Genomic DNA, 18,009 nt, shown 5'->3' on the forward strand with positions numbered 1-18,009 from the left:
GGACGTCATCTGGTCGACCATTGTGGTGTTTAAAGGAACCGACTTAGGCTCCGGCAGCTTTACATGTCTCAGTTTGTTTTTCAAAATCAATAAATAAACCACATAGAAAGACTATATTTCTAGGTCGTATCCCAAATGAGTAAATATTTTAGTCGTTAATTAAGAACTTAAAGTCGCCATTCCAGTCGTATCTACACTGTTAGTGTTAGCATGACAATGCAAAGAATGCAAATAAAATTAGTATTGCAAGTTTTTTTTCACCACACGACAACTAATTTGCCATTGTCAATGTTGGCAATGTTTAATATTTGTTGCAGAATGAAATATTTGTAATATTTGTTGAAGTTTGTGCTTTTATTTTGCAGTAAAGTGCAAAAATAAAAAGTATGACGAAGAACTGTATGTAATCTTCAACTCTGGAGACCCCCACTGCCATCTCACAGTATATAAGCCATCAGATTTTTATCGGAGACCCATACATTTTCTTGTCTTAAAGAATACCGTAAATGTATCTAATTTTGTTCATTCTAAAATAATATTTCCATCTGATATGTCAGTCTGTCAGTCAGTCATCATCTGTGGAATTAGTAGTGCACCCAACCCAGACTACAAAAAATGTCTTTCTTTACATTTACATTTTTTTATTTTTGTTTAATACATAACATGTCTGCATTTGAATGAATGAGGTAAAATTTAACTAATTTATAAAAAATGATTAAATACTTTAAACGTACATTAAAAGTACATAAAATCAATAATACATTAAATAGAGAAGGTCAAATTAGAAATTGACTTTATACATGAAAATTTAGATTTTGTGTATCATTTTGGTTCAGAAATGGGCGTAAATGGCCTTTTAAGTACAGAAAAACTCACTATCCAATATTAATGACCAGACCATGCCAGCTGCTTGAACATAGCAGATCTTACTAAAGCAGTCCGTGCCAGACCAGTGCTGTTGGTTTCACTAGAGAAGGCCATGCCGAACTTGTACAGCCGTGTCCAGTGCTTTGCCTACAGCTGACCCCACCGCTGCTGGTCCTGCTGGGCCTAGATAGAGATTAGAAATGATAGTCTTCATTGTCCATTTAAAGCATTCAACGATTTTTGACAATCTAGAGGCTTCGACACAAGAATCTTATATGATTTTAATATTTCAGAATTGCGTTCTCAAAACGTGGAAGTGCTAAAAATTGTGTTTCTAGAGGATCCTAGACGTTTAAAACCTTAATTATATATCTTCAGATAACAATATAACTGATTTTAGTAAATTTTTTTTAATAAACCATATTTTCAATTTTTTATTATTACATTTCACCTAAAGCTGGAAGAAAATAGAAGCCGGGAATGAGAGCGCCACATGCAACAATAATTCTAAAATAGTTTCTTTGTGTTGCTGTTACTTTTATTATAATTTTAGTTATTTAATGGTATTATCATTACTATTGTTTTTGTTATTTTATTATTATCCTTATTATTATTATCTTTATTATTATTATTATTATTATTATTATTAAATTATCATCATCATTGTTTCACTTATCATTATGATCATATGATTATCCAAGATTATTCCTGAACTCAAATCACCTCCATATCATAATATCAGAAAGTATGGGACTTGTTATGAATAGATACATTGTATCTAGGGTAACATTATCCAGAACCTGGGTCACCTGAACAAATATAGTTATAGTTACCAGAAAACGTTATTAAAGGGACTGTAAGCGTAATCTATGCACAGATGGCAATGAAAGATTCTCAACCTAGCCCTGGAAATTTTTAACTAATAAATAATTTTGAAGATATTGTCGTTTTTAGTAGAAAGCAATTTTTAAAAATAACATTTTTCAAAATTTTCAACATTGATATCTAATTCATTCTTAATTAACTGCAGACAATGCTTCAAAGGGTATCGTTGTGAATCGGGTAATGGAGTGTTACTTAAAATTCTGAATTCAGTTCCTTTAAGGTTGTCGTCTCCGTTCTTCCTTTTAATAACATAAACATGTAAGGAATATTGTGGAAATAAATCAGCTGCAAAAGCTACAAAATCCAATCGTGAACTTTTTCTTACAAGTAAATAAAAATCCTTTGTTTTCTGATCAAAATAAATCAGATACATTAAATAGTGTAAAAGAGCGTTTAGATTATTAATTCAATGTTTTTTTGTTGGGAGGGGACAACAACTTAGGACACCTACATTACACATTTAATTTTAGCAATGAAAATTAAAAAGACGGATAAAATGGTCAAAATTGATTAATTGTACACCTAGTATCTAGAATACCTACCGTATCTACTATATTGATAATGATGTTTAACTGTACACCTTGTATCTAGAATACCTACTGTATCTAATATATTGATTATGATGTTTAACTGTACACCTTGTATCTAGAATACCTACCGTATCTAATATATTGAAAAGTATGTTTAACTGTACACCTTGTATCTAGAATACCTACTGTATCTACTATATTGATTATGATGTTTAACTGTACACCTTGTATCTAGAATACCTACCGTATCTACTATATTGATAATGATGTTTAACTGTACACCTTGTATCTAGAGCACCTACCGTATCTACTATATTGATAATGATGTTTAACTGTACACCTTGTATCTAGAGTACCTACCGTATCTACTATCCCGAATATAGCAAAGACAGTAACAAGTCTCATTATCAACTCCCAGATCATCAAGATTAAACTCCGCACCACTGTGTCAAACACAGCCTAGGGACAGTACAGTGAGAACCAGAAAACTCTGGAATAGGAAGACGGCTTTTAGACTTAAGTTAAGACTTTAGATAATCCAATGTTCATGAGACACAACAATTGTATAGCGTATACAGACCTATTTCAACTAATAAGTGATTTAAAAAGTTACAAGTAAAATTATGATTTGCTTTGGAACAACAACAAAAAAACTTTATAAATGCTTTAATGTCGTCGTCCAGTTCCATAGTTTTCTGGTTCTTACTGCTATATTATAACTTGTTCGATCTTAATTTCAAAGATCTTTGAAATGTTGAAATCCAATGACTAGAGGTGGGTCTAAATATAGTTTTAGTCTGGTTTAGGTAAAAAAACATTCAGACAGTTTGCCAGAGGTCTGAGAACTGGAGTAGTTTGTAGCCTGTACTGAGGGACATGGTTAGATAAGGTAAATGCACAGTTTTTAGCCTGTACTGGGGGACATGGTTCAATAAGTAAATGCAAGTTTGTAGCCTGTACTGAGGGACATGGTTAGATAAGTAAATCCACAGTTTGTAGCCTGTACTGGGGGACATGGTTAGATAAGTAAAACAAAATTAATAGCCTCAGACTGGGTTAGTAATATTTTTTAGAAACAATAAAAAAAAAGATAGTTCTTTGTTTCGTTTCCTTTTTTTATAATAAAAAAGAGATGGGTCGCAACGAACGAACCCCTATTTTTGAACTTTAAAATTACGAAAAACGATTGTTTTTGAAAACATTTCTGCTAATGAATCTGATATTTATGACAATAAATTCCAATTTGTTTAGAAAGATAAGTTTTTGAGAGAAATAATCTGAGAGTTTTCTGATCTAAGAGTTTTCCGACCAAAAAATGTAGTTCAATAAAAAGGTCGCTAACGCTCGTTGACGAAGGGTTGTCGTAAACGATCGTCAAAAATTAAAAAACGACCTGCCTTTGTTTACAAAACGACAAACTAAAACTATAAAACGACTAATTCGTATTTAATTTACGTTTCGTTTTTCATTTTCTTAGCCATTTTTTAAACGAAACAATCATTTTAAAAAAGTTAAAACGATTTAACCCTACCTCAGACCAAAACAGAAGGTGTGGGATTGGTCCCAGTGAGAGCAGGCCCCCTACCTCCCCGAATTGAGACAAAATTACAGAAGGTGTGAATGCTAAACCAATTTTCAAAGCGGGCAAAGTTTGAAAAAAACGCTGTTTAAAAATTTCAAACATTCCATTCATAAAACAGGTCTTTCTAAAACCTGATTTGTTGTGTGTAGTATCTTAGTTTGAAAATCTCTCACTTTCACTTTGATAGAAATACAACCATGGTCTTCTTTATCATGCAATCTCTATCATCCGTAAAATTATGAGAAGGTGACATGAATGATGCAGTGGCAACCATGTAAACTGTGGAATGAGTGGAGTCTTCGTTATTCACTACGGAAATTATTCACGACTTAAATGCTGAGAAAAACTCCTATGAAATATTCTTTATGGACAAAAAAACAGAGGTAGCTGTTAAACAAGTGGTGGTAGAGACAGAGCCTATATAGCCTCTTTGCAGTTAAGAATAAGAAATAACAACCGAATTTATGATATTCAACACAAAGATTTTATAACACCATTTTGTTTCAAGTGCAACAAATTGAAATTAAAATTATTTAGTAAAACTCTTTTGCCTATGTATATCTGGGATGCAGTAGATCTGGTAGATCTGGTAGATCTGGTAGATCTTTTGCCTATGTAGATCTGGGATGCAATACAAGGTTTTTAGAATATTTTTTATCCTTCAACCTTTTGCCTTGTAGATCTGGGATGCAATACAAGGTTTTTAGAATATTTTTTATCCTTCAACCGCCGCAAATTAACACATATTTTAAATGTTAAAAACGTCCTCACATTTTTGGGTAACTTTTTTCCGCAGGGGAAGATGTCTTCAGAATGAAGAGTTTTGAGTGACATCGAATACAGTAATATCAGAAAATTTACAAATTCATCTTTATTTTGAACGCGGCCCTTCAAAGAGCTGGATTCACCCCAGTTGTCTGTACAGGTAAATTCAACTTATATATTTTATGTTTTGCATTTTAATGTTTTCACCTGAGCCGAGAAATGTCTGCTAAAGTATGTGATGGCAGGAAGAAGAGGACCACTTGTTACTGAAGCAGCAATCTTCAAATAGATACCACCTAGATAAACCAAAGTAATAAATATGCCACATTCTGACACGATCAAATTTTCTTTTGAAACTAAAACTGAAAGTTTTATAGCTTTAACCTTCAAATATAAGCCGGAATGACCGGAAGTAGGAAGTAGGAACAGGGTAAGTCAAAAAAAAAAGTGTGATTAGCCATGCAACACTTCCATTCGAACTCAATAATTGGACATAGTTAAACCCTATTTCTTGCGCAAACAAAAATCTCAAATGTTTCACCTTAATGCGGGAAACACTGTGTACATATGTTTTGTAAGTGCTCCCTATCCTCCGAGGGGGGAGGGGGGCACTTTACTGGTCAAAACTAAAACGTGTTTGTCTGAGGCCGTTCAAATTTGCCTTGCTTTTTCCAATTCCAGACTAAATCTATATTTAGACCCATTTCAAGTAAATGGATTTTAACATTTAGTGGCTCTTTGGAAAGGAAGCGGATTGCAAAATTTTTGCTAAGTAGTTTTGCACATGTTTTACACATTTTTGAAATTATTTTTGCATATTTTAATTTTCTAGGTCAAGAACCTTCAAATTACATATAATTGTTTATATTTCGCGCAATTTTTGTTTTCCCACATATGTTCTCAATGACAATAAATATTTGGATTTTTGTAAAATTTGCCATATTTGCGGACTATTGAAGTAAAGCCCAATGCACATACAAATATATAAGAAATGCAATTAGTATATCGATAGGAAAATAGAGAACATTTAATAGATTTGAGATAAATGATTTAAAAAATCGGCAGTTTACCTGCAATTGCATACCCCACAATTGATACAATTTGAAAGAAGATTGATAATACAAACTGATTAACTATCCCAGCAGGCGAAAGAAGATCATCAAACGTTTGACTGATAGAAAAATGCTCAACAAGCATACAAATTGAATTTCTGAAATTCCAGGAGACACAATTTCACAATTTCAGATATTTGATCCCAAAATGTAATTATTAGATGTTAATTAATTCATGATCATTTAAGTTCAGTTCTAACTTCATTTTTCCAACAATTATTTTCCCAACAATGTGGTCGTTAAAAAGAAATCCCGTTCCTTCACAGAAAAAACGTTGGTGCCTTGTAAATAGAGTTTCCTGCGAAAAAGGAAAATAGTCTGCTAAAATTTTGCATTTTTTCGCATTTCGTTTGCTCGGGAAAAATATCGCAAAAATATAATGCCAAAATTTCGCGACAAAAATAATGCGAAAATTTTGCGAAAAAATACGGAATTCAAATAGAATGCTAAATTTTTGCGAAAATTCAACAAAAAAGACAAAATTTTGAGAAAATAAAACGCATATTCATCTATAAATTTCACTTCATTCCTTTTCACGACAAAGTTTGCAAAAAACGAACGAAAATGATTTTTTCGGGGAACGTTTCGTTCGTTGGAAACCCTACTTTTAAATGGCACCCAGCCATGCTCACTTATTAAGGAAGAAAAAAAAGGTTGCTTAAAGTATAAGAAAGTGATTTTTTTCAGTCTGAAATAAGCAGTTTTCTTTATCCCTGATATTAATCCCAATCCCTGTAAGATCAGGAATTTGGAAATCCAGTTTTTTTGATTCTCCTTCTTCTATCCTTCCCTCACCTCCTCCTAGTTAGAGATGTCAACGTTTAGATTTTTACAAAACTAGAATTTGTTATAATATAGTTTTCCCCTAACGGGCGTGTCTGGCTAGAGATGGTAGTTGAGTTGAGAATACAATTTCGTAGAGACATTTTTACAGTGCATATTTTTTCAGAAAGAGCGCGAATTCAATGTTTTTGATCCTCAATGAATTTCCATTTTGAAGGGATGATTTGAGAATCGGTTTCTCAAATGTACAGGAAATCTACAGAAAATGTTTGTGAACAACAAGACAATACAGAAACCATAACTGAATAGTATTACTTATTTTGATGATACGAGTTAATCTTTATTATCTAAACCTGTTCCCAAACAACTACTCAGTTTATTGTAGAATTTTTTTTTACTTTTTTCATTGTTGTCATTGAATATTTATTAAAAACCCGATTCTTAAAATCATCCCTCTGAAAAGGACAATCTATGAGGATTTTAAAGATTGAAATTGCGCTCTTGCTGTACAAATATTTACCGTAAAAACGTCTGATCGGTCTCAAATGAATCCTAAAGAATTTCTCAAAAATACTGCATCATTAGGTCAACTTATTACAAGGCATACTGCCTGAATGCCTTATTTTACCTTTACCCTACTAAATCTATATTTAGAACTACTTCCGGAAATTGGATTTTGACTTGTTATAGCTCTTTGGAAATCAAAGTAGATTGCATAACTTTTGCGAAGAAATTTTGCCCAGTTTTTTGCACAGATGCCTTTAAAGAGAATTTGCAAATTTTTAGTTAAATAAAAATTTAGTTTTTGAAAATTTTGCAAGTATTTTTTCATATTTGAAATTTCCGCGGTAAGGGCTTATCAAAAATGCATAATTTGTCGTATTTCGCGTACTTTTTGTTTTTCATTTTTTGCTTAATAAATTTGGAAAAAATGCAAATATTTTTGCAGATTATAAAACTAGAGCCGCAGGGCTTTCCAAAAGTGTATCAAATGTTATAGATTTGTATCACAATAAGGTAATAGAGGGGGGGTTCCTGGTTATGCTACAATATCGTTGACAGCTCTACCTCCTATCCTTGCCTCGTCTCCATCGTTGAGTTCAGATTCAAGACTCCTATCCCTGCAATCAACACTTGTATCCGGTTCAATGGACACTTTCTAGCTGGGATTTAGCTTCAATTTTCAAAGCTAGCTTGGCGAGAAAGTCGGAGCTAAATTACAACTAGAAAATGTCTAATTGGACATTGTTTGCATTTAAAAAAGATACACAAGCAACACCCTAATACAACACTGCAGGTTATGGTACGAATCCAATACTGCAGGTTATGGTACGAATCCAATACTGCAGGTTATGGGACGAATCCAATACTGCAGGTTATGGGACGAATCACAGATTAGATATATAGCTAATGCTTATCAGCTGTCACGGAGTGGGTAATTTAAGAATCTAGTCACACCGGCATGACATGCTACATTCCTACGAAAGGTTTTAGACTGCCATCTAACAGCCATGTGTTGCATATAATACTTATTCAAGCGTTAAGTTTTGCAATTTTTTAAGAAATACTCCAACTTTTAACATCAAATACAAAATTTTAGAAATTAGTCTATTTTCAAAGGTTTTGTATTTCATATCCGAAGGATCCTGAAATATCCCTAAATAAAGATGTCTTCTAATTGGTCGCATAAAGTTCTACACTACAGAACCTGTTGTCGAAAATACCGCGTATTCTAGCCTTTAATAAATATCTTTACTCTCTTATCTCAGCGCCGGAAATTTAAAAGAGCATAATTGTACGAAACCACTTAGTTTCCTTTTTGGGGTTTAAACATTTGCGTAGATTTTAATTTAAGAAAATATAAAAAACAAAATAAGAATGGAAAGAAACCACATGAATTAATATTTCATAACAAAAATATTGGTATCTACAAAATTGCCTGACCCCATTCATGAAACCATGTTTCCGATACTAGGTTTCATTGTGATACTCTGCCTAGCTTAAGTTTTGGGCTCTGGGACAAATGAAAGCGGATTTTCGAATAAGTGGCAAAGATTGCGTAATGTCTACACCCTCAGTCTCAGTATAGTTGTATTTACTTCAGACAAAATTGTAAATAACTGTACTTTTAAAACTTATTTTCACAAATAAAATTTTTGCAATGGCCTCTACGCCAATACAAATTGAGGAAATGATGGCAATAAAAAACAAACATTCACTGTTAAAATGCAAGATTGCAGTGTTTATTTTGTCAATTTATATTCTTACTGTAAATATAAAACATAAATCCCGTAATGCGCTTTACAATATTTTTTTAGATATCAAACAATATAATTATATTGTTAATTCTTTCTAAAAATATTGTTGAAAAGTAGATCATGACAGTATGCATTGAATACTTTTGGAAATTTCAAAATTTTATCTAACAAAATGTGTTGGAGCAGCGGCCTCAAATTCACCTTAGCAAAATCATTCGTCAAATTTTTTGAACGATTCTGCTAAGGTGAATTTTATGCCGGAGCTCCAACAAATTTTGTTAGATGACATTTGAAATTTCTAAAAGTGAATAAACTACAGTGATAACCAGAAAACTCCGGAATTGGAGGACGACTTTTAGAGTCAAGTTTTACCTTTAAAAAGTCTAATGAGCCTGGGAAATAGTGATTGTACAGTGTTAACACACAAATATCACTTAGTTAGTGATTTGATAAGTGTCCAGTAAAACTTTTTCCTTTGTAACAACATCAAATACACTTAAGTATTGCTAAAAACATCTTCCTATTCCAGAGTTTTCTGGTTATCCCTGTAATAAAAAAATGATTTGAGCAGGGATATTTCGATATTTACAGTATAATGTTATTAAAGCAATTAAATATTAAAGCATATTAATTATTAAAGCAAAGTTTTTATACAAAATGTATGTATTCATACAAACAAAAAATATCGAAACTACCAATTTATTTCAAAACATTGAAAAATATAATTTTATAAATCTTTTTTGTGCTTAATAGAATTTTGAAATTTTGAAGAAAAAAAACACCTTATCCAATCGTCTATTTCTGGAACTACATTGCTCAAACCTGAAATATAGAACAAAAATAAAATCGTCAACAAACATGAATTTTTCTGTATAAATGGAATAATGTTCTGAAAAACAAATATTGTCCGTTAATTTTCAACTTTACATTATCGAATAAAAATGTTTGTATTCCTAAAATTCTAAAATCAATCTCTAACCTAAAATGTGAACTGCATCAAGCGCGAAGTGGGAGTAAATATCCATCTTTAATCTGGAAAAAAAAATTTTAATGTTTGTTATGTATTTTTCATATGATAGGAATTCAGATTTCATTTATTAAATTATATTCCCTATACTCTCCATGAATGGTTTGTGCCTACTGTTAGGTCATTTCAAGATTTGAAGATACACAGTGGGGTATTGAGGGGGGGGGAGGTCAGCAATATTGAAAATAAAAAATAGTAAGGGTTTTGCAAATTTCTTAATGTTTCTAAATTTCATTTATAAAAATTGTATTCTCTATACTCTACATGAATGATTTGTGCCGACTGTTAGGTCATTTAAAGATTTGAAGAGACGCCACCCCTTCACAGTGGGGTATCCGGGGGGGGGGGGTCAGCAATATTGAAAATAAAAAATGATAAGGGTTTTTCCTTAATGTTTCTAAATTTTATTTATAAAATTGTATTCCCTATACTCTCCATGAATGGTTTGTGCCAACTGTTAGGTCATTTAAAGATTTGAAGATACACCACCCCCTTCACAGTGGGGTATCAGGGGGGGGGGTCAGCAATATTGAGTTTAACCATAAACCTCTTATTCAATTAAAATAAAGCTCGGGCGCTTGAGCAATTGTTTTTGAGAGAAGTGTCGTGGTATAATTCTGCGTTGAAGTTCTAAAATCCGACAGAAACTGGTAATTTCCGTGAAAACTCTTAAAATGGGTATTAAATACACGAATACTTAGGCGCGCTTGCGGCGCCCCCACGTCTTTAATTTATTGTCATTAGAACCTAATTATATATCTAGATTACCCTAAATCCGTTGTAATTTCGTATAAAAAACTACAAAGTATATGTTTTTGTTGCAATCTTGTGTAACCCTGCCTGTATGACCTCTATAATATCGGGGATTTATGGGATCTATCCAAGGATAAATATATGAATGGGAAAGTAATTATAAATTGAAATCATTATGAATTAATACGAGCTACGATTAGGAATTGCGGCGAACGAAACGGTTCGCAAAAAAATGCGAAAGTTTTCGTTCGCATTTACAAACTTATTCGCGAAATATCGCATTTTTCACGAAAATTAATGAAGCAAAAAAAGCGAAAACGATACAAAATTTCGCAAAAAAAAATTTCTATAATATTTTTTCGCAAAAATGTTTAGGGAAATGCAAAAATTTCTTAAAAATATTTTTGGGAAAAAAAGATTACCAGAAAAGACAAAAAAAAACAAATATCTCAAGAGTTTTAACAGCAATATTTACAAATGTTTCCACAAATAAAAAAACGGCTATTTTAACTAGCCAGCGTTCCTAAGAAGGGTTAGTTTAAGAGTAGATTTCTAAAAGACGCCTCGTCACCCCTTTTAAGGAATTGTTCGTGATCAGATGGGTCAAATCAAAGGAAACATAGATAGAACATGTGAGAACTCACATAGTAGATAACGAACAAAATATTTAAAAAATTTTAATTCTCAAAATTTGTACTCGCTCAAATATTGAAAATTTTAAAATGTCCAGACTATAAATAAAAAAAGTTCGTAAGGAAAAAATAATTTTTTATGATTTCATGAACGACGACCCTTTGCTATACGACAGTTAACGACGACCCTTCGTTAATTCGATCGTTAAAGACCTTTTAATACAAAATACATTTAGAAATCCATGGGTAAGAAACATTAACAGGTTATTCCCTCGATAAAAAAACATTTAATAAAACATTCAAAAACTTATCTTCTTAAAATAAATCATTGTCATAAAACTAAGATGAATTAGTGACATTTTTTCCTAAACAATCGTTTAAAAAAACCCATCGTTAAAAAAGCTGTCTTCAACGACGAAACTTTCGTTTTAAGAAAAAAACGAAACGGAAAACGATCGTTTTTTGCCGTTTTTAAAAACGATCAACAACTCTACACAACACAAAACACCATTGACCTATCTGTAAAAACTATGGATCAAGGATTAGCTGTAGATAAGACTTATCTATCATCGGTCTGATGTGCATAACTGCACACAGATTATATATAGCTGAGTAAGTACTAAGAATGTGATTTCCAATGAAATTTATAAATCCCCAATCAGCTGAAAAGGAATGTCCGCCTTGTAAGGGCAGTTGAGGCGAAAACGTGTTATTGTATTGTACACACAGGATTAATATTCAAAATAATCAATAAAAATGGATCATTTATATATATATATATATATATATATATATATATATATTTGGACACAGTGTTTCATCCTAGTGTTTCATCAGTATGGCTCAATTCACCAGATTTTGATTTTGCAGTTGGTGGGGATTGAACCATGAATTCTTGGATTTTGAATCAAACATGCTAACCAATGCTCCATCATTATATATATATATAGATATACATATACATACATACATACATATCTACATATACATATATGCATATACATTTATACATATACATATATACTTTACATTATGTTTCATGCTTTCTATAAATACATATAGTTGGAATCTCTCTGTTTGTCAGTTTGTCTGCAATTGTTTGTTATTCCGATCATAACTCAGCAACCCATTTATCGATTCGCCTCAAATTTGAAAAGGAAACTCGGTAAAACCACGGGAAGAAATTGTCTAAGTTTGGGTTTAAAGTTTTAAATTGAGTTGGTAGACTTCTACAAGGAAAAGTTCTTAGTCTCTTACATTTCGTTAAGCCATTTTGTCTATCAAAGTATTCTTAGTTTCAGACATGTATAAAAAGTCGTCTTACTCTGAAAATCCACGAGAATTATGAGAACTGTTTAAAATATTTTCAACCCTTTTACGATGAGGGAGGGGGGGAGGGGTATTTTCTACCTCTTCGCCTGTTTTCATTTTCATAACTTAAAAACTTAAATTTTTCACGTTTTAATTTCAACTAACTTCACATATTTTACCCAAAATGAGTTTTTTTTAATTCAAAGGGTACGTAGGGTAGGACACCTTCATAAAGCTGGTCGGTGTTTCAAAAACATCTAAACTAGTCCTTGACTTTTTTAGAATCTAAACTTCAGATTAGTTATGACTTCTCTAATGGAAGCCATATAAAATACGTTTATTCTTCAGTTGTGTTATAGCAAGGAAAATGTTAATAATAAAGGAATTATTTTAGTCAAACTCGGATTCTTATATTAATATTGAAATGAATGAGAAATCAAAGAAAAAGGTTTTTAAACGTGAAAAATATTTAGTCCAGAGATGAAGTGTGTATTTTTTCTAAAAAAGCTATTTTTTATTATTTCTTAGATTATCATTATTTTAGCTACTTTTATTACTATTATTATTATTATTATTATTATATGGGTATTAAATACACGAATACTTAGGCGCGCTTGCGGCGCCCCCACGTCTTTAATTTATTGTCATTAGAACCTAATTATATATCTTTCATTTTTTGCTTAATAAATTTGGAAAAAATGCAAATATTTTTGCAGATTATAAAACTAGAGCCGCAGGGCTTTCCAAAAGTGTATCAAAGTTATAGATTTATACTATATATTGTTATTTTTCTAGCTATATAAAGTAATGTATGTCTAAATGTTTTGAAACTAAAATATGAAAACAGGGCTTTATTTTCTGTATCTTAATAATGCAAGCAAAGGTAAATATTTAAATCATTCGTTCAATATATAAAATCGATTGTTTTAAAAGAAAATCATTTTTTAAGTTCGTTCGGAAAAATTGTTTGTTCTGTAAGAATTGATCGTTTTCAAAAGTTTGTTACAAAATCGTTCTTTCAGTAGAATACTTTATTTTGAATAATCGTTTTGTTAAGTTTGTTTGAATAAAAGATTTGAACATCGTATATTAACGGTCTGACAGATGTATGTTTACCATCTCTCTCTGAACATTACAATTCGCTCGTTCATCATTTGATAATTTTACTGAACGATACTATCGTTCACAAAAAGTCTTCTTTGTTTCGAAATGTTTCGTTCGTTCACAAAAACAAGATAGCTTTACTGGGAACATTTAAACATTATTTAAAATTTTTACAACTTTTTTTCTTTCAATTATGCAAAAATGTATAATCTTGAAATTTTTTAGTGCAGGGATGATCTGTGTAGTCTGCAACACTTTTGCGAGTGTCCCCCCTATCTAACCCAGGCCCATGCTCCTCTATACTTTACCAAACATAACTATATACAACAGTATGCAATAGGTAGGTATCTCAACCTACCACATACTCCTGTATACTTTAGTATACTTAACTTTGTTATTGGTATACCTTTTGTATGTTATTGAACCAGAAACTCGTGTTAGGTACTCTCCCAAAAGCATTTTCCAACGGGTGACTTTCCAAGTGAAAATTTCCCAAGTGGCAACTTCCAAAATGTAGAATTTTCCAAAGGTTAGGGTAGGCCTTTTTAGGCGCCGCTGGCTGCAAAGGGGCAGATCGCACCCCTTGTAAAATTGAACATTTGGGAAGTCGCCACTTGGGAAAATATCCTTGGAAAAATACCCTTGGGAAAATGCCGCTTGGGAAAAAGACTTTCAGCTAGAAAGTACCTAACATGTTTTTTTAGCTCATTAAATGTTGGTAAGTTTACTAAAAAACTGTTCCGAGTACACTACAGAGCAGTTGCACAGTCCAACATCTTTTTTTCTCATAATCAAAAGAAAAAGAGAAGATTTCGAAAAGGTCACTGTTTTCCGTCTTATATAAAATGTAGAAAGAGTAAAATATGAAAAACTATTAAATTTTGCTCCTTTCCCGGAGAATCAAGAAAGAAAAGACATTCGTTCTTATTGTATCTATTTATCTTTTAGTTGGTAAATATAAGGAGCTTCATTGCTGTCTTGGTCCCAGATTTCAAGAAATACTTTGGAGTAAGGTGAGAGATGAATCTTTTTTCAGAAACAAAAAATATGTAAAACATTGTCTATTTTTAGGATGGTGTACAATTCCCATGGACACAGGAACTTTTAAAGATTCAATTATTGTTAAATTATTGATTCTCATAAAAATTATACTGGGTGTCCTTTTAACATAAAAGTTTTTAATAATTTTGTCATCAACTACTTCACAGGGAAATTAAGGAAATTTAACTTGTGTTTGAAAAATTGGTCGAGGGGACCCGTGTTTAAGTAATAAGTTTTATTTCCCGATAAAGTGGTTGTACACTATTTTATCGCCTTTTGAGATGCGCGATTTTTTCATGAAAACATCGCAGAGAAGGTCGTCATTTTACTTTATTGTCCCAAAGGACATTACGTAGCTCAATGTTCCTCTGTTAAGGGAAAATGGATCGGTAATGATGGCCATAAAGGAGGTGAAGATCTCTGATCTCTGATAGCTATATTTAATGACAAATAAAAAAAGATGGCAGGTCTATTGAGCTTATCAAAAAAAACTACGTGTTTTTGTATCTTAAACAAACTAGAAACATTTTATTTTTGTCAATGAATGAATATAAGATTTTCCAATCGGATTTCCGTTGCGCGGAATGCGCGAATTACATGGCTATTGCGGTCGTGAGTTAACACGTGAGTAGTTCGAGGAGGCATGGGATGCCATTTTTTATTTTAAGAAATTTTCATGTTTAGTGGAACACTCTATATTTAAATATTTTTAAAGAAAAATACCACCATATTTTAAAGTTGATAAAACTCTCTATTTAAATATTTTTGAAATATTTATGAAAAATACCACCATATCTTAAAGTTGATATGATCAGGACAGACACGCCATTGTTTACAGGTAAATCAGAAAATTCTTGAAAATTCAGCTTAGCCTGGAAAGCCTTTTCTCTAAAGTAGGAAGGAGAGGGGAGGGGGGGCTTTTTTGACAACCTTCCCCCCCCCATAGAGTTCCTAAATTTTAAGGGGTGGGTGATGAATGTCTCAGACCAAATTTTAAATGCCTATTTTTTTTAGTGTTTTAAACTTATTTGGGATTTAGATTTGATTAGTTTAGGTATATGATGGGGAGTTTGAAACAACATTCGTACGTCCGAAAAATGTCAAAAGAATAGTTTTTTCTAACAAATATTAACTTGTCACCTCTGACACAGGATTTCTTGTAAATATTTTTTATGCGTTCTTTTAAATATGTGAATCATAGATTTAAGATATAAAGAAAAACCACAGATAGTTCCGACTGTCAAACTAAACATTATTGTTACACAATGGGAAGATAACTTAAAGATTGTTTATGATCTTAGATATCAATCTCAAAACAATCTGTTTTTAATGAAAGTAAAAGCTTTCAAAAATAAACTCAATTTAACTATTTGACTTTTGTATCACATCAAGTACTCGATATTGCTCAAATGTCGTTTTCCTGGTTTTCATGGTTGTATAACCTTTTGAAAGAACCTTGGTTTCCATAGTTCCAATTTACATAGAAAAAAGTTACAGAACCTCACTTTTATCTTCTATATAATAACTATTTCCTCATCTATATACAGTTTAGGTGTCTGTCTGTTTGTCTGTCCGTTTGTATCCAATAAACGTCAAAACGGCTAAACCGATCAGGCCCAGATTTTGTGGGGGACATCACATGATCCCAGGGAAGGTTTATAGATGATCGAATTTTCAAAAATTTTCTTCTAACAAAAATTGATTTTTGAAAACTTTGGAAATCCAAGGAATTTTCTTTATAAAATCCGCAAAATTTTTGTTTGGTTTTGTTGTACAAGGCATACAAAGAGAACATGTACTTAATTGAAATAAAAGCCAAGAATATATTTACATGTATGTAGCAAAAAACGTGTAAACATGATATTCTGTAAACTTGCATTACATTGTACGTCTCAAATGATTTAATGTTTTACACTTATGCAAAATGAGATTATTTATTGAAACTGCGTTTTAAAGGAATACTTAACATGATTAGCTTAAATCATACGACATACTTAAATTACGCTATAACATATGGGCAGAGATAGATTAACTGCGTATAATCTATTCTCTCTAATCCTTTATACCTTTAACTGTGCGATAAATATATGTTCTTAATCATGTGATATCAATAACATCGTAGGAATAGAATTACTTCAATTCCTGTTAACTTTGTAACCTAAGCTGTTGAAGGAAGTTAGTTGATTGAGTTCTGCTTTGATTACGGTATTAGAAGTACCCTGTGTTCTCGTTGAAACAAGGCGAGCAGAGATCTTTGCTAGTTGATTTAGCATCGAATCTAAGGTAAGCTTGAAAATAGAGCTTTTGGTTCTCATTGAATTATACATGTTGAGAAATTGCCTGGTAGCAACTTCCTTGGACTGTGTGTCCTTTAAAACCAGGGAGTTAAGCCTGGTTGACAAATTGCCTGGTAGCATTTTCATTGGACTGTGTCCTTTGGAACGAGTTAAGCCTGGGGGAGAAATTGCCAGTATAGCAAAATCATTGGACTGTGTGTCCTTCAGAACCAGAAAGTTTATCCTGGTTAAGAAATTGCTTTGGTGGCATTTCGAATCGGAGATCTTAGTCCTAGGCGATCTTGGTAACGAGTAGAACTGGATAGATACGTCTCAAGGAAATTGTTATGGAGTAGGTATTTGCTACATGTATATATATGTTTTAGCTATTGCTGATCAAACAGCTGAACCAAATTATCTGACATTTTTTCAGGGAACCTTTAAGTTTCCTGGCTTAAAAAATTTGAATTCTTTTCCCGAGATAAGCTTTTTTTCAACTTTCAAAATTTGTTTTTAAGTAATTCTGAAATTCCACGAGCACTTCAACTAGTTTTAGGTTTCAAAAGACTTGAAACAATGAAATGTATCCACTTTTTGACAACACCCTGGTTTTCATCGGAGACACCAAGATTTTCATCGGAGACACCAAGAATCCATATGAGACCGATTAATAGATTGGGGTCTGTTGTATTTTATTTTTACAGGTTTGGAGATGAATATATCGAGCATACAACTAGGAATAAATATATTAATGTATCAAGCATACAGCTAGGAATAAATATATTAATGCATCAAGCATACAACTAGGAATAAATATATTAATGTATCGAGCATACAACTAGGAATATATATACAGATGTATCAAGCATACAACTAGGAATAAATATATTAATGTATCGAGCATACAACTAGTAATAAATATATTAATGTATCGAGCATTGCATGCATGATTCTTATATATTGGTTTATATTCGGTTTTTATATGGTTCTTGTATATGGTTTATATATTATTCCAATGTGGTTTTTATATGGTTCTTATTTATTGGTTTATATACGGTTTTTATATGGTTCTTGTATATGGTT

General features: G+C 31.9%; 2 protein-coding genes across 3 annotated transcripts; one reads left to right on the plus strand and one right to left on the minus strand.

The window, feature by feature from the left end:
• Window positions 1-644: 644 nt before the first annotated feature.
• Window positions 645-9,810, minus strand: LOC111703934 (uncharacterized). 2 transcript variants are annotated; one of them, XM_023476032.1, is made up of 11 exons: window positions 9,762-9,810; window positions 9,565-9,604; window positions 7,949-8,002; window positions 7,593-7,648; window positions 6,455-6,542; window positions 5,700-5,800; window positions 4,837-4,925; window positions 2,643-2,741; window positions 1,591-1,676; window positions 1,319-1,374; window positions 645-1,050 (listed from the first exon to the last, which is right to left on the minus strand). In XM_023476032.1, the coding sequence occupies exons 1-11, from the start codon at window positions 9,805-9,807 to the stop codon at window positions 968-970; spliced, it is 798 nt and encodes a 265-aa protein (XP_023331800.1). In that variant the 5' UTR covers window positions 9,808-9,810; the 3' UTR covers window positions 645-967. The 2 variants fall into 2 exon arrangements, with proteins under 2 accessions (XP_023331800.1, XP_023331801.1); XM_023476033.1 differs by lacking the exon at window positions 7,949-8,002 and having other exon boundaries at window positions 646-1,050; window positions 7,593-7,645.
• A 2,802-nt stretch (window positions 9,811-12,612) lies between these two features.
• Window positions 12,613-17,733, plus strand: LOC111703942 (uncharacterized). Its single transcript, XM_023476039.1, has 7 exons — window positions 12,613-12,887; window positions 13,353-13,388; window positions 13,835-13,949; window positions 14,558-14,622; window positions 14,681-14,707; window positions 15,466-15,488; window positions 17,631-17,733. The coding sequence occupies exons 1-7, from the start codon at window positions 12,873-12,875 to the stop codon at window positions 17,731-17,733; spliced, it is 384 nt and encodes a 127-aa protein (XP_023331807.1). The 5' UTR covers window positions 12,613-12,872.
• The last annotated feature ends 276 nt before the right edge of the window (window positions 17,734-18,009 follow it).

The sequence above is a fragment of the Eurytemora carolleeae genome, unplaced genomic scaffold (genome assembly GCF_000591075.1).
Source record: "Eurytemora carolleeae unplaced genomic scaffold, Eaff_2.0 scaffold538, whole genome shotgun sequence".
Lineage (NCBI taxonomy): Eukaryota > Metazoa > Arthropoda > Copepoda > Calanoida > Temoridae > Eurytemora > Eurytemora carolleeae.

Bases quoted from the DNA above. Each gene is read 5' to 3' on its own strand.
- LOC111703942 (XM_023476039.1), top strand. The intron at 13,950-14,557 runs GTAGGTATCTCA...TTTATCTTTTAG, and splicing joins TATACAACAGTATGCAATAG to TTGGTAAATATAAGGAGCTT. The intron at 15,489-17,630 runs GTAAATCAGAAA...TTATTTTTACAG, and splicing joins AGACACGCCATTGTTTACAG to GTTTGGAGATGAATATATCG.
- LOC111703934 (XM_023476032.1), bottom strand. From the start codon at position 9,807: ATGGATATTTACTCCCACTTCGCGCTTGATGCAGTTCACATTTTAG. The intron at 4,926-5,699 runs GTAAACTGCCGA...TGGTTTATCTAG, and splicing joins TGTGGGGTATGCAATTGCAG to GTGGTATCTATTTGAAGATT. The intron at 2,742-4,836 runs GTGAAAACATTA...TACTGTCCCTAG, and splicing joins GCAGACATTTCTCGGCTCAG to GCTGTGTTTGACACAGTGGT.